Source organism: Rhamphochromis sp. 'chilingali', assembly GCF_963969265.1.
Source record: "Rhamphochromis sp. 'chilingali' genome assembly, chromosome: 22".
Taxonomy (NCBI): domain Eukaryota; kingdom Metazoa; phylum Chordata; class Actinopteri; order Cichliformes; family Cichlidae; genus Rhamphochromis; species Rhamphochromis sp. 'chilingali'.
The window spans coordinates 23,807,276-23,834,249 of NC_137950.1; the positions used below are offsets into that span (position 1 = coordinate 23,807,276).

A 26,974-nucleotide genomic window follows, 5' to 3' on the forward strand; every position below is an offset into this window, starting at 1 on the left:
AACAAACACACTCTCGCAGTGGATTATTCTACGCAAATAACCCTGAAATGAAAGATAAAACCCCGTGTTAACAGTTTTCACATCCCATCATGGCAAGTGGAGTCCTGTGAGCTAATTAGGATCCTTCAGCCACACTGCTTTTGATAGGCTTTACAGCCTCGTTAATACAACAGAGCAGTCCTTAAAACGTGCACTGTCTCATCACGGTTCATGAACCTTACAAACGAGAGTCAAAAAGGCAAGAAAACATGCATTTATGGCGTGTTAATGATTGATAAGAAGAGTAGTACAGAAATGTACAGATGGAATAAATCTGTTTGTTTTTGCTTTTTTAAACCTTAAATGGTTTCTGCTATTAAAAACCATCTGGATATGCGATAATATGTACATTAGCTTTACTGTTACCAGATTTAACTTGCATGTCTGGGTTCAGTGCAGCTAGTCAAAGGGTTATGAAGAGGATTGTGATCCTAGGTCCAAAAACAGCAGCTTTCTTGTTGAAATACAAGCTTTAAATAGAGACCTGGATCATTTCTGAAGCAATTTTTCAAATACATCTGGACAGATTAAATTGGCTTAATTTGGCATAACCATGGAAAATCACTGGAAAATATAACAGGACATTTATTCAGGGATGCACTAAAACAAACAGTTTTAGGTTGTTAAATATACATTTGTGAGGGAATACTTCATATCTGACTAAAATGTATTTTATTTGTTTCTTTTCTTAAATCCTCCATCCATTTTCTTCTGCTTATCCACATCAGGGTTGCTGGAAGGGCTGTCATAGGTGTGGCACACCACAGGCAGCAAAAAGGAGTCTATCATAGCACTTATACATTTTTAACCCCTTTTTTTTATTATACCACTTCTTCTTACTGTTATTAAAAATGTCAGCGATGAAATTATTCAGCAGTAACACTTATCTACTCTACTTCGCAGCACTAGTCACTATGACACTTCTCATGAATAATAAACACATTTACATTTTATGGCTGTTCACTTATGTAAGATTTTAAAAACTTGATTTACTATTGGAATTTTTTTTTCCAATGTTAAATAATTTTCTTTTTTTCTTTTTTCCCCACCACGGTTGAAAAAGTGCCTTGAGTCCAGTGGCAAATTCAGAGCAGTTTAATTAAAAAGGATAGTTTTCTTTTTCTGCTTGGCAGCTCTCCGTAAAGCCGTCTATACACACCAGGAAAAAAAAAAAAAGTGGTGCTTAAGTGTGAATTTCAATAGTTTGAATGAAAAAAATTACTTGTGGATAGGCTCATTTAAAGATATGCTACTATTGCCCTCTAGTGTTATTTTCATGCAAATACAACTTGAAAATGGATGGATGACAATAAGTTGGAGTGAAAGAGACCAAGTCTGTGGCAGCGTCTGCATTGCAAATAATTATTTATGTTTGTTTTTACTATTTCCCCCCCCCCCCCCAATGTGCTAACCAGTGCAGTGCCGTGCCAGCCTTAACCAATATCAGAAGAGCAAAAGACAGTCAATGGGTTATAAATATATCTACACATCGGAAATCTAAATACAGTCTGTGAGCTTATTTCAAATCTCTTTCATTTACACTGGTTTATATCAGGTTATTATGGTGTTGGGGGAAAAAAAGGATATTCTGCAAATACCAAAAGCTCAAGCAGATTTCTCAGACTGGTCTGAAGAAAAAAAATATATTCATAGGTTTTCCATCCTTATTCTCCGACATCTTCTCCACAGTGGGAAAGAGTTTGGGGAGATTTAAAATGTCCTCTCTGTTCTTTATACAAATACACCAGGAGTGTGTAAATTTGCTGGAGAAAGCCAGCTCAAATTCCCATTTTCATTAAATCATCTCAACCACAAGCTGACCTTTCTTGTGACCCAGTTTCTGTTTCTCATCCAAAATGTATTAACATAAAAAAGTACTTAATATGCATCATTTCAATATAGAATTAATGTACCCTTTTTGGTCAGAATGCAAAATTCCCAAGCAAGTGAATTTGCTTTTCAAATTGCCAGGAATAAGAATATACATCTTCCAACTGAACCCACCGAAGGTAATTGCCAGTATGACTAATATTGCACCTTTTTGTTTGTCGTTTTCACGATGCAACAAAGGGAGAACAAAATGTATTTTCATGGGCAGCTAAGAGGATTTTTAAATTATGCTTTCAGTAATGCATCTGGTTTGTGTCTCTCGGTGTCTGGAGGAGTACAAATAGTCGGATCACAGTGGTGACTCACTGAAGCAGTCATGTGGAAGTGCCAGTAAGATGAAATCCTGCTAAAAACAGTCCAGGCATTTACCCCAATTTCACACCTCTGTGATGATTAGAACCTTTTCATATCCAGTTGATTCACTCATTTATTCATTTATTTATTTATTTAAATCAAGAGTGTTTCTAGTATATATATTCATGCCTGTGTTCATTTCATTATTTCCCTCTAGGAAAGATTGATTTGATATTTTACTTTAATATTATGTAAACATAGACATCAGGAAATATTAGAAAACAGCTATGCCAAATTCTATATCTGTAATATTCCAGAAGAAAATTTTATTTATTCTCCTGATTAAGTTTTTGCATTAAAATTAGAAAAGGGGTTGAATGGATAACCACTAGATGGAGCTAGTGGCTCTAAGTGACGCTTGAACAAGGGTTTTTCTTCTTCTGAGACCCCAGTGTTTCAGTGTCTTTATTGTTTTATGTTTTTTTTTTATCTATATTTTTATTAATTTCACCACTAGTTTTAGTCTTTAAACATTATTTAGGGCATATGCCAAGAGGGAAGATTTAGGAAAATCTATATAGGTGTAACTTTTTGGAGGCAGTTGACCCACAGTCTTGTAGACATCCACATTCTCAGTGAACATGTTAAAGTGTCATTTGGTAAGTTAAGATAATAAATTTGACAAATGAACAAATACTACTGCTAAGGAAATTTCCTCCATGTTTTTCAAACTTTTTCAATTTAAAAATTTGGCACAAAATATCTGTAATCTAACAAAATTGTTACATTTTTTTAAAATGAAAATTTTATTTTTGATTTTGCTAGTTTTTTCCACAATAACGATAATAAATAATTTTTAAAAATAACATCCTCTTTTAGGTTTTTTGTTTGATTTTAGTCACCTATGATAACCTTTGTTTCGATGGTCATCATATTTCTCACAGGTTAGTGTTACCCTGTTTTTTCTTGTGTTGTCCTTTCTAACGTTATTTTCTCATTTTTGGAGCAGAAACGTTGACTTGCACATCTTCCCCTTTTACATTATTATAAACAGTTGCAGAATGAGGTCAACATCATCTTTGTTGATTAAGGTTTTTAAAAAATATGTTATAATGGCATTTTCACCTTATCTCCCTTTGGTAAATCCAATGCAAACAGTTTGGTATTTATTTTCACATAAGCAGTGATGACACATGGATGATCTCGAGCCTGTGGGAATGACTTAATGGAATGCAAACGATGAGCTGGAAATCTCTAATGCTGTGAAATGCTGGGTTCAAATTTTATTAATCATATAGCAGAATCCAGACTGGCAGCCTTTCCAAGTTACGCCTCACCTTTTACGCCTGTGATAGGCTCCAGATCCTGTGTATGGATGGTTGAATACAACATTATTTCAAATTAAAATAATGACTAATATATTCAAAGTGCTTTACATCATCTTTATAATTGTGTATATGGGAGTGATTTATATCAATAAAAAATATTTGCATATTATTGACCCTTTTTCTCTCAACATATATTTGGCAAAGACTGAATTTAATCATAATTTGGCTCTTTTTAAAGCACAATTTTGAGAGTTAAGATTACAGTTCATGTGTTTCTAGAATAATTGTTGAGGAGAACCTCTTATGCTGAGTCCTTTAATGCAGCATCACTTAAATGTACCTTTAAACAAACATTGAAAATCTCTTCCAGACTTACCATCAGTCCTTTCTTTCTTTGTTTAGTCTGAGCAGATGTGTTTTTCTCCTTTAATCCACCATTTTATCCTGTAATAAGATACAATTGTATTCACAAGAAAGCAGGGCAGTGCACTGTGTATTCATGTGCACACAAAGCAGTATAAAAGAAGAAAAATACATACAATTTAATACACTAACCCCAACTTGATTTTGTCTACCAGCTCCATGTAATGTAGTAATGAACATGTGTATTTGTTCAAAAAAAAGATTTTTAATATGTGAATGCTGAGAAAAAACAACCAGGTTAAAGTATACCCCTTTACTAAGAGGTATAAGTGAATCACATGCAGCTTAAACACTTAAATATTTAGTTTTAGTTGTGCTGAGCCAGCAACTCAATCTTTTCAAATGAGACCACGGTTAAACAAACCAATGTGGCTGTATAATGAAACTAGAAGCTAGCACCTTGATGTGTCTAACTGTGTATATAGCTGTGATTGAGTTTACAACAAAAGGCATGCAATGACTTGTGTTGTTATTGCAGTGGAGAATACATACATAGCCTGGTTGTGTTCTTTGCTTTCCTAAATATTACAAAACTGATTCAGTTAAATGCATATGTCGATTGTGAAAGCTGTTTAAAATGATCCATCAACTCAAGGACCAAGGTCTGGCGCTCATAAATTAAAACTAATGAGGTTGGCAGGTGACTTTTTTCATGGACATATGCAATTTTCAGCCGAGCAAAGCACATTTAAGTGAAGGTGTAACAGCCGGACACTAACAGCTTTCACTAGAGTGGTCTGGAATAACAGGACTCTGGAAAAGGCCCCCACCTGCAGGACTGGGTGCTTGCATGAACCCTTTTTTCAAGTGTGGTTCTTCTAAGCCAAGCTTCAAACCCTCAAACCAAAGAGAAACCAGGACAGGATATTTTAGTGCAAGTTTTTTCAGGTGGTGCATTTAAATGGACAAATTTTATTTTTCCTTCATTCCTTTAATAGATTTTAGCTGATGCTAAGCATTTCAGCATAGCTCCATATTTCGAATCATCAGCAGAAAAACAAAAACAACTTGTCAGGTTCTCATTAATCATGATATTAATCATGCTAAATGGATTGAAAAGGGACCAATGTGAGAAGTGCGTGATGGAGGTTAGCAGAGGTGGAGGTTACAGAAACACATTCTAAAGATATTACCATATTAACATTTCTAAATTCTTTTAATGATTAATCCTTTGAAGTTATTGTACTAATATAAGTTATTTTATCAAATGAAAATACATTATTTTGAAGTATCTCTAATGTAACATTTGGAAAAGTTAGTAACAATGTCATTTAATAATTAATTAAAACTAATGAGGTTGGGTCTAGCACCTTATATAGCCTCTGTAGAAACTATCTACACCCTCACTTATCTTAACTGCACTACTGTATAGCTCTGTGTAAATAATCATTCTGTACATTCAATACTCTTTAATCCTACAACTGTTTACAACTTGCATAGTTCCCATTTCTGTATAGCTGTATATCTCAGATTTCTGTAAAGTTATTTATTTCATATTCTGTATAGTTTTTCATATTTATATCCTGTTCATAGCCTGTACATAGCTTGTACTCACTACAGCCTTTACATACTTAGTTATAGAATATTCACAACATACTTCATACCGTGTACATTATAACATACCATAATAGACCCATTTCTGTAGTATACTTACATATCTATACTATTGCTAATATATATTGTAATATATCTATATCACTAAAGCACTTCTGGATGGATGCAAACTGCATTTCGTTGCCCTGTACCTGTGCATGTGCAATGACAATAAAGTTGAATTCTATTCTATTCTATTCTATTCTATTTTTTGAAATGTGGCAACATGCTAACTGGACGCTAACAACTAGCAATATTCAACTAGCTGTGGCAAAAAACTTTACATTCACCAGTGTAAGGTACACCTTGCTGATACTTGGATGGACCCCCTTTTGACTTCAATACTAACTTCATTTTTTGTGACATAGATTCAATGAAGTTGTGAATCTCCCATCCCTAAACATATCTATGGCAGTGTTGCCAACTTAGCGACTTTGTCGCTATATTTAGCGAGTTTTCAGACCCCTTAGCGACTTTTTTTTTCTAAATAAAGTCGCTAAAAAAAGACGTGAAAGCACGTATCGCTTTTACTCTCAACAAGCAGCGGGTGCTGTAACGCAGTCAGTTCTTCTTTTACTCTTATGCTGTTTTGTGGATCACAAGGTTTAAAACTACTTATAAACACACACACACAAAGTAACTCCACCAGAGTGCCTATTTCGGGTCACTTTTGCCGGTCCAAGCCCGGGTAAAGGAGCAGGGTTGGAATTGTGACATTAAAAAAAAACAATAATTGCTAAAAGAAATTTAATTTGTAGTTCTAAATAAACTCTAAATGCATTTAGGACGTTTTTTTTACTCACTTTATGTCTCTTCCACGATGTTATTTCTCTCTCCAACAATGTAGGTTACAATTAGATTAGCATGACCAATTATGCAAATTAGACGATGACGTCATTTAGCGACTTCTAGCGACTTTTAGGACAACCAATAGCAATTTTCCTTACTGAGGAGTTGGCAACACTGATCTATGGTACTCTATTGGAAATCTGGTGACTCTGGAGGCTATTTGAGTACAGCACACTTAATGTTCAAAAGAAGACGTTTCAGATGACTAGAGAACTAATGGCATGGTGTGTTATCCTGTTTGAAGCTGAAGATGTGGCACACTCTGATCATGGACATGGTCAGCAACAATACTCAGGTAAGCTGTGGTGTTTAAATTATGCTAGGTTGGTGCTAAAAGAATGTTACAGCAGCAGTCTGAAGTTAATAAAGGGCATGGTGGATTCATACCTTCATGCTGAATGCACCTTGCCTTCATCTCAATGTTATAGCAAATTTTAAGACCTGGCCTTTTTTCCAAAACGCTTTCTGTTGTACAATATTGGTGAGCCCATGCAAATTGTAGCCTCAGTTTCCTGTTCTTAGCAGATACGAGTGACACATATATGCTGCTGTAGCTCTTCTGCTTGTTTGATGTGTTGCACATTTATAGAAACTCTTCTGCATCTTTGGTTGTAATGAGTTACTGTTGCCCTTCTGTTAGCTCGCAGCAGTCTGGCCATTCTCCTATGACCTCTGGTAGCAGCAAGGGTTTGTGTAGAGCTCTTTGTATTTAACACGCTTAGGCAGCATTGGCAGCTCTAAGAGGAAATACTTTAGTGTGCTTAGCTGAATTAATTGTTCTTAGCTATAAGTGTTTTCTTATTTGGAGTATTTTTTTCTTTTTTGGGAGGATTTAACCGTTAGATTAGGTATTTGATAAAATACACATTAAATGCCAATGAAGATCCATCCATCCATGCATAAACACTTATACAAAACAGGGATTATTGGTATGAAATTATATGAAATTATAGTACACTGGATGTTGTCACCTATCACAGTAAGCTGGCAAAGTCTTCACATGCCATAGCTTCACATTGCCTCTCTGACATTATACATCCTGTCTGTTACTACTGGAAAACGGACAAACAATCCCTTTCAGTTTCCTCTTAGCGTTTCCTGCTGTCAGCTGAGGGGTCCAGGCAACACCCTTTTCTTCACCCCTCTTGGATTTAACCTCAGCAGGGTGGACCGAGTCAGCTTCCTTCCCCATAAAGTGGCTTTTAGGAGGAAGGGCTGTGGTGGTGTTGGAGAGGGGGTTGGGTTGGAAAGGCATATTTATGTTTTCATCTTCACCCTGGAAAGAGAGGAAAGGAGCCATTGCATGCATATTCCCTCTTGCTCACTCTTTCTCTCTGAATGAAAATCCTGGGGTGGGGTTGCGAATGATTTTGCAACAAAATGCAGGGGAGGAAATGAACTGGACGGTACTTTACTACTATATCATGTGCACCTCCCTTTCCCCTCTAGTGTTTATTTTTTTGGAAGATGTTTTGTGTATTTGTGTGTGTGGTTAAAGATATCCCGAGGAAGGGTTTCTAGTTTGTGGTCATAGCTCCAGGATTTGGGGGTTATATTCCTGAAACCCTTCATAAAATTTGTCCAACACAGACAAGCTCAATATCCAGCAGGAAATGACCTCACTGTTACCAGCTCCCATCCTACATCCAGTATGGCTGATGTGTTAATTGTCACTGAGTCATGACTGCCAAATACTTCAGAAATTTCCTGTGTCGATAAAGCTGATTCATTTTTGTGGTACGATATTGTACAATAAAAAGCAAGATCGTAAGATAGTTAGTCACTCTTGTACAAATATATGACAGAATAAAAGGATACAAGCTCATATGACGCCAAAGTAAGGAATTAATTGAAAGGTCAAGAAGTGTCTCCACTATATCAAATTCCTACAATGAATAAAGGCCACCATCTCTACTTCTGTAATCTTAAATATTGATATCCTACATGAACTGGCATTTCGAAACTCCCGAGGCTTACCGATCTTTTTTTCACATATTACATTTTGGAGCTTTGCTTGAGAATTTGGGCCATAATGCTAGTAGAGATTTCCTGTCGGATGCAGAAAATGAAAAATGAGTACTTCTGACTATTTAAAGGTCTGATTCACAACAACATTTACTTTACAAACCAAGCAAGCCTCATGTTGACTGGCAGTGGTTATAGCCACCAGCACAATAATGAGCCATTAAGCCAGCCATTCACAAACCTCAGTCACTATAGCCATGCATCACCAGCAGACTGTTAGTTTTCTTTTTACTTTTTTTGCACAATTTGTCCTTGAAGCGGAGAAATGCGCAGCCATTAAGTGTACAAGTTTTAGACACTGGAAAGTTGGTGCAGAGCATTAAATCTTTCAGACTTGCCCTGTTTTTCATTAACCTGACAGCACCCTGATTACTTTTTAATAGTCTCAACACAGGATAAGTGTGTTTGTACAAAACTGCATAAAAATACAGACATTTACATGATTACCACATACTGATGTCAGAAAGAAACAACTATAAAAGAAACCTTGGACTTGTGTAGCCTTTTGCTCGACATAGAAACTTGGAAATGACAAATGGAGTATGAGGACAGAGTATGCAGACTGGCAAGGGAGTATGAGAGGCAAGAAGAGGCCATTCAGATGGTGGAAAGACATGCAGGAAGCTCAGAATATCTCCTTTAGAGAATATTTGATGGGGGTGTGGCTTCCACCACCACCTCCACCACTGGAGGTGGTGGTGGAAGCCACACACCTAATAGGCAGCTAAGAGGCAGCTCCTTCATACCGTCAATAGTCAGTCCTAACAACACATTACACATCAATCGATTTAAACACTCTATTGTAAGTAGGCCTACTGTCCAGTCTTGAAAACATCAGGTGGACCCTGGCTCGCCATTAATCCTGAATGTTGGAATAAAGCTCTCAATATTAATGTCAGACTAACCTCCAAGTTGCTGATGAAGACAGGAATGTTTCATATTCCATGTTGAAAGTGGTTTAAGTTTAGCATTTAAGTGAATTTAAATGTAATTTAATTGAAGCAACACTTATGGATGTCAATATTTCGCTGCTTAACTATAATATTTGACAGCATAGAGAATGTTTCAGAAGGCCGCTAAACCACAAAGAGATTCAGAGAGTGACGATCAACTTCCTTCCTCGTATCCAGGAATTTTCTGTCGAGCATGCAAATGGCCAAGAAGTTTTCACAAGGACCACACACAGTGTAATACAGCACCTCCTTTTTAGGTAACGGGTTTATTTACATGGGCACTATATGTATCAACCACCTCAAAAAAGGAAAAACCAAATACATGTGCAAATAATTACTTTCATATGCTTGCAAACTATTTAAATTGTTGAGGCGTTTTGTCTGTGAAGACTATGAAGCATTTCTAGAAAAACAGGCAAACAATCCCTCCTCATAGATTGCACGAGGATTCAGCTCAGAACCTCAGTAACAGAAATTCACTTTCTCCCATGCTGTTTCCCACCTGCTTCTAAAACATCTGACGTCATCCCAGAACTGTCAGATGTAAAGAGTATGTGAGTGATGCAGAAAAACAGCATGACTCTGCCCATTTTTCACCCTGTGCTTTACGCTGTGCACACAGAGAAAAACAGAGATACTAAAATAACACATGCAGAACTTACACAAACTTATAGTGATCACTAAACCCTCCTGCTCGTATAGCATTGCATATCAAAAAACATATTTACTTTTTTTTGGCGTGTTTTACATTGACTTAAAATCCAGATTAATTCATGTAGCTCATGTAGGACTTACTAATTGTAACTCAGCAAATAGGAATTAAATTGATATGATGAAATTCCACCTTCTGTAAAGTTCTGTTGTTCTGTAAGCTTAAAAGGTTTAAAAGATGGTAAAAACAATAGTAGTGAGTGGATGTGTAAATGTTTTTCCGGACCAACTCCAATCCACTTTGTTGAAGGAGGGACTTGTCATCTCACTTCACCTTCATAAGCATGCACAATTATTTATTCAGCCTCTCTTTTGCAACACTGAAACAATGTTTACCTTTAACTAACTTTAAAAGAGTTACCAGTAGCTGTATTTATGCATCCTATCCATACAAACGGAATATTTTGGAATGATCCTTCTGTTAACTGGACTACAAAGCTTCAGTTCTTGCCTTTTCTTGGAACACACAAAGACAGAACTGTGTTTGACCTTGATTTAGCCGAGTCAGCAACTTGATTTAGCTAACTAAGAGAAAGTATGATATCAGCTTTTGCTAAACTTGCAGACTGATTTTGCCCCACATCCTCCACAGTGTTGTCTTGCTATTAAGGTCAGTTTTCAAAACCAGTGGAGAAATGAGGAATGACAAAGTTGAATATTAACTTTTTAAATTATCTCATAAAACGTCTGGCAGTTCGTATCTCGCTCAGGCCGCTTATTGAAGCAAAACAAGGATAATGTGTCCTTTACTTCCATCAATATTATCTTTAGGCTAATAGAAACTTTGATATCATTGTGGCCTATCACATCGCCCGTGTACCCCTAGACAAACTGATTCAGTTGTTTTAAGTGTAGGTGTAGATATGACCCTTGACTTCAAAAACACATCTTGCGCAGCAACCGAATGATGTGTCTACATGTGAGGCATACTTACATAAACCCAGGATAGCCTTTCAGCGGCTGTAAATACACAACCATGCAAGTGTAAATCATGGTGTATCTTACTGTAGCAGTGACCCGTCTGATATCTTGTTGAACGGTTGCCTTGACACATGCACATGCAAGCACACGATAAATGCAAATACACATGGATAGACATGGCTATGGAGCTTGTGGCTGTGCAAACCACACAGTGAACTTTAGACATGTTTTGAGGGGTGTATTTATAAATGGCGAGCCCACCCAGCCTGGCATGCTTCAGATGCTTTGGGTGTTACCAGAACTGGCACCAATAAAGGACAGCAGCATTCCTGAAGCTCTCAACACTGGAGGCAAAAGGGCCAACTATAGCAATATTTGGGGTTCTTTATGGTCTGATACACAAGGTTTCACACACTAGTTGGAGGAATTTGTCATCCTATTCAAATCAACACTTTTTGTTGGAAAAGGTCACTCGGGGCATTTTAAGTGACTGGGCGTGTCTGCAGCGTTGACTGATCTGAGTGTATGTCAGGTCACAAGGGCAGGATCATCCTATTTAGCATGTCCAGAAAATAGCTGCTCTCTCTCATGCGCAGCCCTCTCTGTTCTAACACAAACACACACTAAGCAGACTTGGGTGGAAGTCTCCAAACCCTAACCCCGTGCAAACTTTCCATTCTCCAATCTGTGGTTTAAAGTAAAAAAACATCTACTAGCTTGTTTTTGGTACGCGACACTACATCAAATAACACACAAATAAATTACAACAGCTTTAAGATTAACAATTTGAAACCACATATGAGAACGTGAGAGCAGAAACTGAAATGTTGTGGCTTGTGATTGCCTGAGCTGTGAGTCATAAGGACTTTTTTCTTTTTTTTTTTTTAAGGTCAAATTAAGTTTTTCTTCTGTTCTAAATCAGATTATGCTACCAGATCAATCATAATCAGATATTAATATTTAAAAAAAAAATCACATTTCATCTACATCATTATGCATATATCCAAACTAAGCTATGGATCTACCTTCATATTTATGAGCGAGAGTTATAATATTGATCTTCTCATTAAACTCTTGGCAGGAACATGGATAATGTCAAAATATATTTCTCCAATTATTTTGAACTAATTGTCAAAATTACATCTCAGTGCAAAACTGAAACCCCTTCTGTGTCAGTAGGGCACAGACCATTCAGACCAAAACATGGCAGCACATTACAGTAAGTGCCGCCATTTAACCTTAATTACTTTATCACAGACACTGAAAATGTAAATGAGTATATTAAAGTCCTTCCGAATACTCTGCAGGTGATGTTGTAATTGGTGTTGTAAAACCTAAGGGGAAATAATTTTGCTTTATAGGCTGAGAGAAGATGCCTTAAGTCAAAAGAGTGCAGCAAAGAAAAGCAAACGGTGGATCTCAGAGTACAAATGCCCACAGAGAGTTGCGGTGGCCAACAAAAAAGGAAGAAAAAGAAAGATGGAGGTAGCAAAGATCATCACAAACCCCTCAATGTGAGACAGACTAGTGAATGTGATTCTGATTCTGTCTACAAAGGGAATCATACTTGAGAGCCTTATTTATTATTTTTGCGTCTGTACATATAGAAACCTATCCAGTTTAAATGATGATACAAACCCTTGCATTAACGTCATTTCAGATTAACGCTGACAGCACTAGTGGGAACACAATGAATATGACTGCACATTTACGCCGACATCATCCTAGTGCAAAGACAAGTGGAAGCAGACAAAAACAACAAGCACGCATGCTACAAACTTTACCCGAGTCATTTAGACAGCCGTTAGCACATGATTCTCCTTATGAGAGTATACCCCAGAAGAAGCGTATAGTATAGCTTTTATTTTGGAAAGAGCCATTTCTCTGTAATAAACTCTCTTTTCTAAAGATGAGTGATTTCTCGATCAACTAGATTAATTATTTTATCCCTTTGTTGTTTCAGCAACATTAAATTTAAAAACTGTACGTTTGAGTTAAAATATATATTTATAATTTTAATAAATGACAAATTAAAAAAGCATGAACATTTTTTGTATCGAAAAAATATCGAACCGTGACACCAAAGTATCGAACCGAACCGAACCGTGAATTTTGTGTACCGTTGCACCCCTAGTAGACAGTATGATTTACAAGTTCAGTTCAGTTCATTTCAATTCATATAGTGCCAACTCACAATAACAGTTGCCACTATATGGCACTTCATTTTGTAAGTTTGGCGTTTTTTTTTTTGTTGTTTTTTTTGTCTACAGTAATAGAAAGAAAGCATCAATAATCAGACGACCCCTATGATCAACCATTTGGAAAGCACAAGTTGGATTAAACTCCCTTTTAACAGGTAGAAGTCTCCAACAGAACCAGGATCAAGAAGTGGTTCCAATTTGCTGTGACCAGTTGGGTTCCTTCAAATGTATCATTTATCAGTCAGTTAGCTACACACATTTCTACAGAACCAAAAGGAAAAACCAGAAAAACACACAAAACAGCCAAAAGGAAAAATTTCTCTGTAAAAAGAATAGAGCCAACAGATTTTGGTTGTTATGAAGACTTGGAGTTTTAATTGTTGTTATCAAGCCAATTAAAGTACTTTAAGGAGCTTTGAAACCATGTGGTTATGCTTTGACTAAAAACCTAGAACTATATTTGTAGCTTCCTCACTTCAGGAACACAATGCTTATATTAAAAGTGAATGTGTAAATATGTGAGTAGTCAAGGATATGGCCCATTTTGAAATTATATTCTGTATGCAGAGTCTAGGCTCAGGAAATTAGATTTTAGGAAGCAGATACTCTTTATTCTTTTTTCTTGAACTTGTCCAGAAGAGCGTCAGCAAGTTCAGGTCACAAGTAATAGAATAGAATAGAATTAGAATAGAATTCAACTTTATTGTCATTGCACATGCACAGGTACAGGGCAACGAAATGCAGTTTGCATCCATCCAGAAGTGCTTTAGTGATATAGATATATTACAATATATATTAGCAATAATATAGATATGTGAGTATATTACAGAAATGGGTCTATTATGGTATGTTATAATGTACACGGTATGAAGTATGTTGTGAATATTCTATAACTATAAGTATGTACAGGCTGTAGTGAGTACAAGCTATGTACAGGATATGAACAGGATATAAATATGAAAAACTATACAGAATATGAAATAAATAACTTTACAGAATCTGAGATATACAGCTATACAGAAATGGGAACTATGCAAGTTGTAAACAGTTGTAGGATTAAAAATTATCGAATGTACAGAATGATTATTTACACAGAGCTATACAGTAGTGCAGTTAAGATAAGTGAGGGTGTAGATAGTTTCTACAGAGGCTATATAAAGTGCTAGTGGTTGTGAGTGGTGGTTCAGTCCATGTTATTATTGTGTTTGAGGGTACAGTTGTCCATTGTGGGTGTGTGTATGTTCAGTCCATGTGTTAACGTGGGTCAGATGTCAGGAGGCAGAGTTCAGGAGTCTGACAGCTGTGGGGAAGAAGCTGTTCCGGTACCTGGTGGTCTTAGTCCGGAGGCTCCTGTAGCGCCTCCCAGAGGGCAGGAGGGTGAAGAGTCCATGTGATGGGTGACTGGGGTCTTTGATGATTTTCCCAGCCCTTTTCAGACACCGCTTCCTGTAGATGTCTTTTATGGCAGGAAGTGGTGCTCCGGCGATGCGCTGGGCAGTTTTCACGACCCTCTGCAACGCCTTCCGGTCCGAGGCAGAGCAGTTCCCGTACCAGACTGTTATACAGTTGGTCAGGATGCTCTCGATGGTGCAGCGATAGAAGTTCACCAGGATGTCTGAGGACAGGTGGTTCTTCCTCAGAGTCCTCAAGAAGAAGAGGCGCTGGTGAGCCTTCTTGACCAGCTTGGAGCAGTTGGTCGTCCAGGTGAGATCCTCGGAGATGTGGACTCCCAGGAACTTGAAGCTGCTCACACGCTCCACAGCCGTCCCCTTAATGTGGATGGGTGGATGTGGCTCAGCATTCCTCCTGTAGTCCACTATGAGCTCCTTGGTCTTCTCGGTGTTAAGCAGCAGGTTGTTTCTGTCGCACCACTCAGCCAGACGATCCACCTCCTCCCTGTAGGCGGCCTCATCGTTGTCACTGATGAGGCCAATCACCGTGGTGTCATCTGCAAACTTAATGATGGTGTTGGAACCATCAGCAGGTCTGCAGTCGTGGGTGAAGAGGGAGTAGAGGAAAGGGCTCATCACACAGCCTTGTGGTACACCGGTGTTCATTGTGATGGTAGATGAGCAGCGGTTATCCAGCCGGACATGTTGGGGGCGGTTGGTCAGGAAGTCCAGTAACCATTTGCAGATGAGGGAACTGATACCCAGGTCTGTCAGTTTCCTGATGAGTTGTGAGGGGTGCATCATAATAAGCTCATTTATAATATAGATGCAACCAGACTCTACTGCAGGAGAATGCATGAGTAGACGAGGATAGGAAGCACTAACCTGTGCAAAAACCATAATCACTAACTATAATCAGGTGAAGAATGGGTGCTACTCTCTTGTGGGTTTCTAAAAATGAAGAGAAACCACTTCATTACAGTGAAGGAAGGGAGAAAATTTATATTTTAACTACTTGGAACTTTGAAATTGTGTTAGCCTTTGTGGGAAAGTTGCATTCTTTATAGCGGTGAGCTGCTGCCCTGTCTGCTCCTCATTACTGCTTTAATGATAGGCCAGGTAACTGAAGCAGAACCAGCTTCAAAAATTCAACTTCTGTGTTTGCTTTTCTATATTTGCCGTCTTCCTTATTCCCTTCCACTCTCTCCATTTTACTGCTTTTTTATTTATCAAGTAATTTTTTCTCCATTTCCTTCCATTTACCACGCCTGTTATTAACATCTTTTGGCATAAAGCCTCAAGACAAAAATTTCAGACAGCGCCATTCTTATCGGAAACAGCTTGTTAGGTGTGAAGCCCCTTTGCTGTGTGCCACACACCTAGTTACAGCCTGCCTACATAACGTAAAATATTTGGATGAAACTGCTGGAAACTGCGGCATCAAACAAAGCCTACACTGTTCTGCTCACACAGACACAAGGGTGGCGACAAAGAGCACCAAACATAGCGTGTGATGGGATGCAGTGTATGGACATTCGCTTGAATCCTCTTATTTCTCCCTCCACAGTTTACTACGTGCATTCTCTCAGTTAAGGAAAATGTCCTTGTTTTACCATGTCTCCTCCTCACTCTTGGACATTTCCTCTGTTTCTCCTTTCTCTACTTGCCTTATAGTGTTCTTTCAGCCTCTTATGCTGAATCATTTTCATACTGGCTTTCAAATTTTTTATATGCCCTTCTGCTAAATTCACAAGCTCATCAACCCTCTTCAAGACAGACAGATGCCCTCCATTTAGCCTCCCTCGTTCTGCAGTTTCTCCGGAGAGCAATTTTCTAAAAAGCTCTTAAAGGTTCTTCCTGTCTGTAAAGCTCACAGCAGCCACTCCCACAGGATGGATTCTGGTCTGCGGATGAAGAAGAAATGTTTGTAAATATACCTTACATCACAGTTGCTTCATGCTGAAATGTCATTAATTCTCACTGATATAACTTGTTAATAACCAGAGTGGGAGGGCGGTATGATATCATTTTGGATGGTGGGGGATTATTGATTGCGCTCATCTATTTCTTTCATCACTGCAGGCAGGTAGTGAAAATTTCACAGTTTGTCACACGTAACAGGTCTTTCTTTGTCTTTGCAGACAGCAGGCATTGAGCTGCAAAAAACCCTACACCTAATAAACAGTAAAGTAGCACTTCTGTCATGCAGGCATTCACTTATGCAACAGTTCCCTGTCTGCAGACCTTCTAAGGACAAGAGGAGACAATGCAATTTATTTCCTTTGCTGGTGCTGTTATTATGATTATGTTTCTGTGCACAGATCCAGTTCTCACTAGGATTGCTGAGCTCTAAGATTTCACAGCTGTACTGTCTGGTTGTGAGCAGTTGTAAGCTGAGGGAAACAGTATGACGGAAACACATCTGAATGTGTGCATGCCTAAATATATACATGTGGTAAATGAAAATAGTCCAGTTCCCACTGGCTTAGAAATCCTGAAGATAACCAATATTATATTTACAGAAAATTCTCTGTGCACACTATATGTACCATTGAAAAAAAATCTGTTTACTTTATCATTATGCATGAAAACCAAAATTCATAATTGTAGATATGCATTATATAGGTTATATAATCTATATAATGCATATCTGTGTAAAACCTTTATATCGGCTTCTTTCTCTCCGATCTTTTAGGAGATAAATGAAAAAGAGCTGAGTGCACAAAACATTAAAACTTTGCATATCATTTGTTTGACCCTGAATACTTTGCATGCTTCTGAAAACATGCAGGACTAGTTTTTGATGATGCTTCAGTGATTATACACCTGGTCAGCCAGACAGTTGATCGGATGGAGCTGGCAGAGGTCCGACTTCTCACAAAGTAAGGGACATCACCTTATATTACCCCACCATACTCTCCTACACAGTGAAACAATTGCAAACATCACAGTGATGAAGCTTATGCTCTTTCATATGCAGCTGTCCAGGGGACAGTACGATGAGGTTTTCCACTGCAGGATCAGTGAAATCCCATCCCTAGTGCAGCTGTGCCCTGCTGTCCTCAGTGGCCAGGATCAACAACATAGGCACGTGATGCCCATTCTGGGTAAATGAGAGGAGAGAGAGAGGGAAGGAGGCACTAAAACACTGAAGGTCTTCCTCTGCTTCTCATGCTGGCTGGGAGCAGCACGCAGTGTGGTAAGAGGTTTTGGGTGGTCACCTTAAACAGTGAGTGAAAAAAACTGCGTTAGATAAGTGCAAGTTCACCGCAGCAGCTTGTTTTACACACAGAACCAGAGCGGGAGAGATGATAGCACTCGTACAGAGAATTAGAGGCATATGGAACTGAAAGAGATACATTTGATTGCTACATCTGGTAAATATGTTTAAATATATCAAATTCTTAACTGTTCAGGTCTGACTTGGTGTAATTGTTTTGGTGCACTATTGAATAAAATTGGTGATCTAAAGTTCGAAAGGTTAAAACAAAAAACAGTAAGTATAGTCGACAGAACAATCCACAAAAAGAAGAGTTAAATACAAAAGGCCTACTAAGAAATCTTATCAGTTACAGACCTTACTTTTGCTGACTTTGTCTCCTTCTACTGAGGTAATTGTGCATTCCCAGCTGCTGCATGCTATCCTCTGTACACACAAGATGAGGGCATATAATTGCCACAGATCCACGAGAGCCAGCAGAGGGCTAACTCACAGCTCTGGGTACTCCTCACGTGGCACATACACCTGACATGGCATCATGTGATGTACACATACTAAAAGAACATCATAATCAAAGTAAGAATGGACTCTAATGGTAGGGGCTAAATATGATACTCAGGGATTTGACAGAGGCTGAAGAAGTGTCCACTTGGAATTCCACTGAGACATTTTTACAGTTCAGCTCTGTGTGCGCTGCCAGAATTGAGAACCATATGGCCATAATTTTCACATGCCTACGCCACTTATAATATCTTGACACCTCTACTGAATGACTGTCATACCAGTGACCCACAGTTTGTCTCTGACACAACCTACAGCGCATCCCAGGGCCCCGAACAAGGTGGGAAAGGCAAAATCTTGTCTAGCAAAATGAAAAGTTCCCACTGCCTCTATTTATGAGACCGTTACGCTGCCAGAAAAGATAAATGAAATTCTCTCAAGTTTGCTGAACATGTTAACAATAGCGGCATTCTACTTCAGTCCAAATTTGGGAAAGAGAGAACAATTTGAAAGCTTGTGAGGAGCTGTCAACCACATGCCTTCGGCATTTTAGACAGAGGGGGAGGGCGCAGAGGTTGGAAAATGCCTCTGAACAAAAAAGCCATGGTTTTAAATGCCTTTCTCCGCCTTGTACTGGTAAATCTGAATCTTCCTTGGCCTTTTGTTTGGCCAGTGTAAGCTGTTAGAAAAGAATTCAGACAGGGTTTGTGCAAAAAACCCCAGTAATCTATGGTCAAGCGTGTGATGCTGGCATGGTTGCATGGTGCTTGAATTGATACTGGCACTATAGTGTGCTCAAGTGAGTAGAACTGATTAAAAAGACCACTTGTCAGGTAAATTTCCATGAAGTACACAGTTTAGAAACAACAGAACAGCTGATTACAATATGAACCATGCTTCTGCTCTAATTCTGATTAGACAATCTAAATGCTACCAAAGATGCGTTACAGTACTGTGTGCACCTCACATGAAAACATGCCTTTGAAATCAATCTGATATCTTGCTGGATGCACTTTGACCTTTGGCAGCACTCAAAGACAATGTAAGACAAGGGGGAGTCGGGGCTTTGTACGTGCTGGATGTGTGTGTTTTACATACCTCATATCTCTACTGTTTACGGTACACATACTTGCAAGATTAAAACTGAGTCACTGGAGCATCTTTTTATTAGGTAATGAAAAGGCTGCAGTTTAAAGAGGATGTTTAAAGGAATGAATAAGCTTAGGGGAGTGTTTTAAAAACCATGTGGATGAGAAGGAATTCCAAAGTTTGTTTCAGTAAAGCTATAAACTGTTTCACCTGTTTCAGCTCTCATACTGTGCTTGCGTTTGTAAATTCTGAACTTTATAGAAGAAAAGAGCAAAAGCTTAAGGAGGACATGTATGGCCAAGAAGAATATGGGGTCAGTCTGTCTTCAGTTCCACTTGTACAGGTATCTCCTCTTGGAGACAACGGTGTCTGTAAGGCGGCAGATTGTACAACAGAAATGACACAGTCACAGAGTCCATCTGGACTCTGGACCCAGTCGCTCTTCCAACTCTTGTTCTCATGCTGCCAAGGCACAGTGCACAAGTCTCCCATATGCAATGACAGACACCTCTTTGTGTGAGACGACAGACTTTGAGTGATTATAAAAAAGGATAGCTCGAGAACTGCGATAAATGGAACATTTATTATGAGGGATGAATGGAAAAAGGGAGGCAGTGTGACACGGCAGAGGAAAATAATCTAAATGCAACTGGAATTATACTTCCTAAATTCCCTTTTCCCTTTCCTAGCTTTTGGTATTGAATACAGTTTACACATCAGTTAGCCACATGCCTCATTTCACACCTACGCCCCTAAATGGCACTAGCCCGTGGAATGCAGGGTTCTTTGTTCATGATTAAGGTCTACATATTGCTATGACCATTACGTGCATGATAATGAGTCACTGTGTAACCATCTCAAGTTTCTATCATTCATTTTTTCTTCCTGTCTTGCCAAGCTGCAGTTTCCCTAATTTGGGGTAGAGGGCTGAGTGTGAGATTAAAACACACACGCCCAGTCTGAATAATTCAACTCCTGAGTCAGCATGGAAACATTAGACTTCATTCCTCTTCTTAACCATTTAACCAAAAAAACAACTAGAATTACAACCACCAGTCTAACTGTAACCTTATAGAACAGTGGTGACCAATTCACAGAGTGCTGAACTGCTTAAAAAACATATCACCAGTAAAGGTGCATTGCTGTCCTGCAGGTAATGAAAAGTCAAGGAGCTTCACATAAGAAAATCTTAAAGACTGGCTTTGTGTTTTAAAAAGTACACATAAACAGTGCAAAGACTTTAGCATCTACAGCATTAGCACTAAGCTAAAAATACTCCCTCTACATAAATGGCACAGATCTTAATGTTTTGATGTGACAGACAGAGAGGCTGCTTAGTGTTTCCTCTCCAGGCCTCCCCTCGTCTGTCCTTTCCTGCCCTGGCCTGCCCTCTCCTCCGCTCTGCTGAATGCCACACAGTGGCTCCAGTGGAATGTGATGACCACGGATTGAACAAAGCCCTCCATTCATGGCCCCTCGTCCCACTCTGGAAGTTTGCAACTGGGAGCCTTGATCACAGAGTGGGGGATGGCTAGAGTCCATCCACCCCTTGCCCATCCTGTCAGACACACATTGCCCTTCCCTGTACCACCACATGATAGCCAGCCACCACGCAAACCAAATCCATCCATTGCATTTAATTTTCTTTATTTGCAACATTAATTAAAGTAGATAGATATCACTCACAATGAAAACGCTCAAATGCATACTAGGGTACATGTAACCCTCTTAACTTCATCTTTTAAACAGTTAAAAACAAAAGCAGCTTGCAACGTTTCTGCTACAAGTGTTTTATGTGATGTCCTTTTATGACAATGAATAATTATCTGTGCACTTTGGAAAGAAAGCAGATGGCAACAAGTGCAATTCATTTTGTGCCAACCACTAACAGCCATAATGCCTAATGATGATAGATCAGTATTTCCCATCTTAGAATGGGTTGGGTATAAAATAATGTCAACTTTAATGCTTTTTTTTTTGTTACCCAGGACACAAAAATATCTGTTGCCTGGATGTCTGTGCATCTCTGCTTCCTCTGTCTGAGTATCTAATACAATATCCATCTGCCTGCTTTATGGCGAGGACATAGAATGCTCTTTGCTTCAGACAGTTGCAGACATCAGACTGCAGATACAGTAGAAAGTTGCCATGCAACTCCACACAAACATGCACATGGCAAAGAAGCATCTTAATAGGTTTGCATTGCTATGCAACATTTAGCGTACTGAATAAGCTTCACAGATATAGTACAAAATGTACAATAGTATACACAATAGGCATAAATGACACCCTGTCAATATAATATAGAGCACCGTTATTTAGTGTAAAGAATAAAAAAAAAACAATTCACAAGCTTCAGTAACAACCTTCTATAATACTGTAATAAGATCACGTTCATATTTTATAAGTACATAATACACAAACAGACACACACACTGCAAAATTATATCACCATCTTTGTACTTTGACAAGATAAAAACAACATGAAACATGCAAAAACTTCAAAACACGATAAGTGGAATAAAAAAAATAAAACTTAATACACTTACATCTAACATACATCTAAATAATACTGACCAAATAATACTGACCACTTGGCAGCATCACATAAAAAAGGGACTATCAAATCTACTAAAAGCCAACTTGAACTCTGTTTTAAGAAGGCCTAGAAATTTTGTTAATATCACTGAAGATATTGGAGACAGGGTGTGTTTTCAGATTGCAACCATGATTTTTTACATTTATTTGGGTTATATTTGTATAGAATAGTCACAGTAATGATTATCTTGGGGTGCTGAGATGAAAGAATAGCATAGAAACTAAATTAAATTGCAATCAGAGGCTGGATTTCATCTATAGATTTAAAAATTTGTTACATTTTTGACCCACCACTACAAGGAACTGCTTTGACCCCTCAGGTTATAAGAGCCTAAATAATCAACTTCACTCAACATCATGATACCACTGTTACCAAAGAAGACAAACTGGAGGACTCACAATATAGAAGTACAAGGATGAATGTGTATTATGGCTATTAGAAGAAATCATTAGAACACACAGAAACACTTCCTTGGGTGACTACTGACAATCTGTGATAAGCTCAGGAGGCTCCTGTGATTTTCCCACCTGGATGCTCCATTACCACAGTGGGGGATCTCTAATATTGTCATTAGATTTAATGGTTCATTACATCTTCTGTATTGTTCTCCAGGTGTGGCCGCCCTCCTCGTAGAAGGATCCATCTAGAATTCATGAGAGGAAACTGATGCCAGTATAATGGCCTGCATAGTCGGGCATAAAGACAGCTACAAGTCTAGTTTATCTGTTTGACCCAGCAGTCAGGAGTGTAAGCAAATCACAGGAAAGCACCTCATATCAATCTTGCCAATAGAGGAAGCTGTGGTACAACCAGAGGCTTGGACAATTGCCAGGTTGACATCAAAATAGGTGTGGTTTGAAGAAGTGAAAGCACTAGGGGCCCAGGGAGGGAACAGGGAACCTGTTTTTTTTTTTTGTTTTTTTTTACTAATTAGGAATGTTTAGAAAACACACCTGACCTCCTCACGTCGTCTATTCTTACCCAATCAAGAGAAGGTCAGTGGTGGAAAGGAAAGGACACGACCTTAAGGGATTGTGTGTGGTGAAAGGGGTGTGTTGCTACATATAGTAAGAAAATAAGAGAACTATCACCAAGTTTGTTTGTTTGATATTTCTCTGTGCAAAGTTTAAAAAGTGCCGCAATTATCCGCTCTGGTTGTGAACAGATTATAACAATGCTACAGCATCCTAACTTTGCAGGACATAGTTACAAAATGTCTCAGATGTGCAGTTGGTTGTGGTTGTCCACACTCAAGCAGAAGGATCAAGTTCTTATTTTGTATCTCCAGCTATTTTGGTTGTCGGGTGTTTGAAGGAGGACACTGGTATCTGCACAGCTTATTAAAACCGATCTCTGAATTCGGAGCACCGGAGCATTGTATGTCTTCCAGTATTAATGTTGCAAAAGAAATAATATCAAAGTACATGTCTACATGTGTGAAGCAGTGAACGCTGACTGCAGGTTCAGTGTATTTTTCTACCTGTCCAGTCCAATTTGACAATTCACTGCCACTTTCATTGCAGCCAAAATGAGAAAAATTCAAGGCTTGGACACCTCTGCCAAACCACAGAACATAAATTAAAAAAATTATGACACTATAATTTTCCTGCTTGTCATTTTTTCCCCACAGCAATATAGCTTGACTGCTAAATGGCTACTACTATATACCACATAAGAAAAGGAAACTATTTCTTAAAACTTCATACTATGACTCAATTTAGAAGCTCTGTTTTATTAATGGTTTTATACTGCTGAAGATTACAGCCTTCAGTTCTGTATCACTGTACTCTAAGCGGAGTAGACAGCACACTTGCTCCCTCAGACATTTCTACTGTGCAGTAATTAACAACATGCTCTCATGGGCCACATGGCAGGAGTATATATAGGCCCCTCTTACATTGCCTTCATGTTCAGAGGCCAGTGGGGAGCTTCACTAGGAATCGCTTTTCCAGGGGACACTTGCAGTTCTATCCAGGGGAGGAATTTCAAACGCAGGCGCGCTTTTCGTGCTTTTCTGGGGTGTATTTATAGTGGATGAGGTCAGGGCAGTAGAAGCGTGTGGGATGGCCTTCTTCAACCTAGCCATGTTAAGTGATGCCGCAGGCTGCAGGGGTGGAGCAATGGTGCGCCATTCCATTCTAAATCTAAACCTGTATGTTTATGACAATAGTAGCTGAGCACGGGCTGCAAAACTGCACGTGGTGGCCACCAAGACCTTTCCAGTTATAAAGTGGGCAGGTCTTGGAGGAGGTTCCAGGGCAGGACATATAAACCTGCAAGCCAATCACAAATTCTTCATTAATGAGTTTGAGATTTCATTATGTGATCTCTAAAGTGGGGTTTGATGGATTTGTTTGTTTTTTTACTTAAAGAAAAACATGTCAAAAAAAATTTGTTCCCAAAAAACAAATATTAATTAAGCTTGTCAGTACAGTACACCTTAAATACCTGAGTACATAGATCAAATTCAGACTGGACCCTATTTGGGGAGTTACACTAATTTACTTCCAGATTGTAAGGGTACTAACTTCTTTCATGTAATGAGGATAAGCTAACTAAATGATTGCTGCTACAACAGTATTTAACACAGCATTCATACATAAAGGGACAGCAATATAGATGTTATTCTCTACAAACATGGAGTTAGAAAACATTCTGTGCTTGAGTCCTACATTATGAGTGTGTAAGTGTCAGTAAGATGGAAAGCTGATCTCACTGAAAGTTGCTGGTTAAGTATTATCATACAGCCAGGGAGGATGAGAAAGCTCTCTTTACCCGCCATAAACTCTGCCAAGTAAAGTTTTAAAATTATTACAACATTAAATAATTAGCAGTAGATTAAATAACATGGTGGTTGGAAAGACCCCAAAATAATCTCATTCAAAGATTTTGTTCAGATCACACTTCTATTGTTAAGACAGAGCTAAATAAATCCTGGTTACACCTTTCCTTGTCCCTGTGGAAACCAGGCTATCATCTGTCCAGCCCTACCCCCTCAGAACAAATTAATGTAAACGATACTCATTTCCAATGGTAGGTAACACAACACAGATTATTATTCTGTGCTACAGGGGTTTGTGTGGACTCTTCCTGCGGCATGAATCATTAAACAAGTAACTGCAATCAATACAGACAGCTTGGTTCTCAGGGTGACGGTGAGCTAATGTGTGCATGCATGGAGACCAACTGAAGTTGACTGCTTTAAAAACAAAGCTCCGATTGCTTCCCTTCTATCGAGGATTTTAATGACAAATGGCTTGATTAAGCTACAGAAAGTAATCGATCATCCGTAAATAAATTCTTTAAAAACTGATTGGGGTGTATTTTGAATGTTTATCTTGTTTAATGAAGAAAGAAGAGAACAGGCAGAATGTGGAGAGCTGTAAGTTATCAGTGAATTAAAAAAAAAAATCACAGTTCATGGTGCTGAGGGTTTATAATATAGGCATCTATTTGCTGTGTTGTTTTCACTGCATTTTACTTTTCCACTTTAACTGTGTTCCTGATAAGCTGTGCCTGTATTGGTTGAAAAGTGGACTGGAACTTTGTAAAGTCACAGGAGGTCAGTAGGATTTTATAAAGAAATCTAATAAGAAGAAACATTACAAACACCAAAGTTACATCTGTCCTGTGGACACATTTTGTAACACTGGTGCATTTACTAGTCCAAAGAAAAGCACCTGGTCACTATTAATCTGAAAATCCTTGGCACAGTGTTGCAGTAACCCATGGCAACTGCTTCTGTGTCAACAGAAATCTTGAACAAGGCCAGCTGCTGCTGTCCAGGACTGTGCAACACCATTGGTTGGCTGAATGAATGACTTGCTAACTTTTCTATTATGCATGCCAGTTTACCTTTAGTGCGTTCTTGAGCTCATTCTCAGGTAAACAGAGCTGAGAGGCAGCTGGTCACAAGACACTGTCGAGCAACTGACAAGCGTTCATCTTGGTAAGGCAGTTCTTTGTCTACTTTGATGCTTCACCTTAGTTCTGATTTTATTTTCCACCTTCTTACTCTAATGAGCCATCTAAACACGTTTTCTTTGTATACTTAACCAACCTACAGAGTTTGTAAACTGCTTTAAATGTCTGATCCAGGTAGCTAATATGAATATGTAAAATATTCAAATCAGTTTGAGAACTTTTTTCTTTACTTTGACTCAGGACCAGTAGTACCACTTTGAACCCTTGCAGGCTTCGAAAAATGGAGTTGATTGGATCCACTCTGACAGCAACATACGCTCGGCCAAAAAGCAGCCACTTTCTCCCTGCCATCTCCACTATGGCATCCAGCTATCGAAACCCCCAGGCAGCCCTGGTCATGAATCCCAATGCCAGTCTGTGGAGGACAAACAGCTATTACAAGAGCAACAGCACTATCCCATCCCCTTCCATACAACGAGAGAATTTAGATTTGGTTCGTGCCAAGACGGTGTTGTACCCATCCAACAGGAGTGCGCTGACCACCCGCTACACTCCAGATGACTGGTACAAGTCCAACCACAACAACTACAGGGAATCCGAGTCTTCCCGGAAAAGCGCAGAGAGACTAAGAAGAGACACCATCAGGCTGATGCAGGATAAAGAGCAACTTACCAGACGAACCCAGGAGAATACCAGCAAGAACATAGGAGAAAGGCTCAATGACATTGTCTTTTGGAAGTCTGAGCTGAGCCATGAGATCGACAACATGGTGACAGAGATAGCAGCTCTTAATGAGGTCAAAAGGAGGCTAGAGAGAGCCTTGGCAGAGACTGAAGGGCCCCTTCAGGTGAGGCTGGAAGGAATATGTTTCAATGAGCTACTTTGAATTTTTTTTTCACGGATGCACACTAATTTTGAGTGATATTATTTGAACATTTAGCTTGATATTTTTTATTTGTTTGAGAGAAAACATGACATAACACTGGTCATACTAAGACTGAGTGCACGCATATTATCAATCAT

General features: G+C 38.8%; 1 protein-coding gene across 5 annotated transcripts in view; it reads left to right on the plus strand.

Annotated features, from left to right (window-relative positions):
• Nucleotides 1–6,528: 6,528 nt before the first annotated feature.
• Nucleotides 6,529–26,974, plus strand: part of tekt3 (tektin 3) — a 32,110-nt gene continuing 11,664 nt past the window's right edge. Inside the window, exons 1-5 of one of the 5 annotated variants that reach the window (XM_080873370.1) lie at nucleotides 6,529–6,711; nucleotides 17,410–17,500; nucleotides 17,599–17,817; nucleotides 25,781–25,976; nucleotides 26,192–26,798. In XM_080873370.1, the coding sequence (XP_080729496.1) occupies nucleotides 26,232–26,798 (567 nt within the window). In that variant the 5' untranslated portion in view covers nucleotides 6,529–6,711; nucleotides 17,410–17,500; nucleotides 17,599–17,817; nucleotides 25,781–25,976; nucleotides 26,192–26,231. Of the gene's footprint in view, nucleotides 6,712–17,409; nucleotides 17,501–17,598; nucleotides 17,818–25,780; nucleotides 26,799–26,974 lie in introns of all 5 variants that reach the window. The other 4 variants (XM_080873372.1, XM_080873369.1, XM_080873371.1 and 1 more) reach the window with 4 other exon arrangements.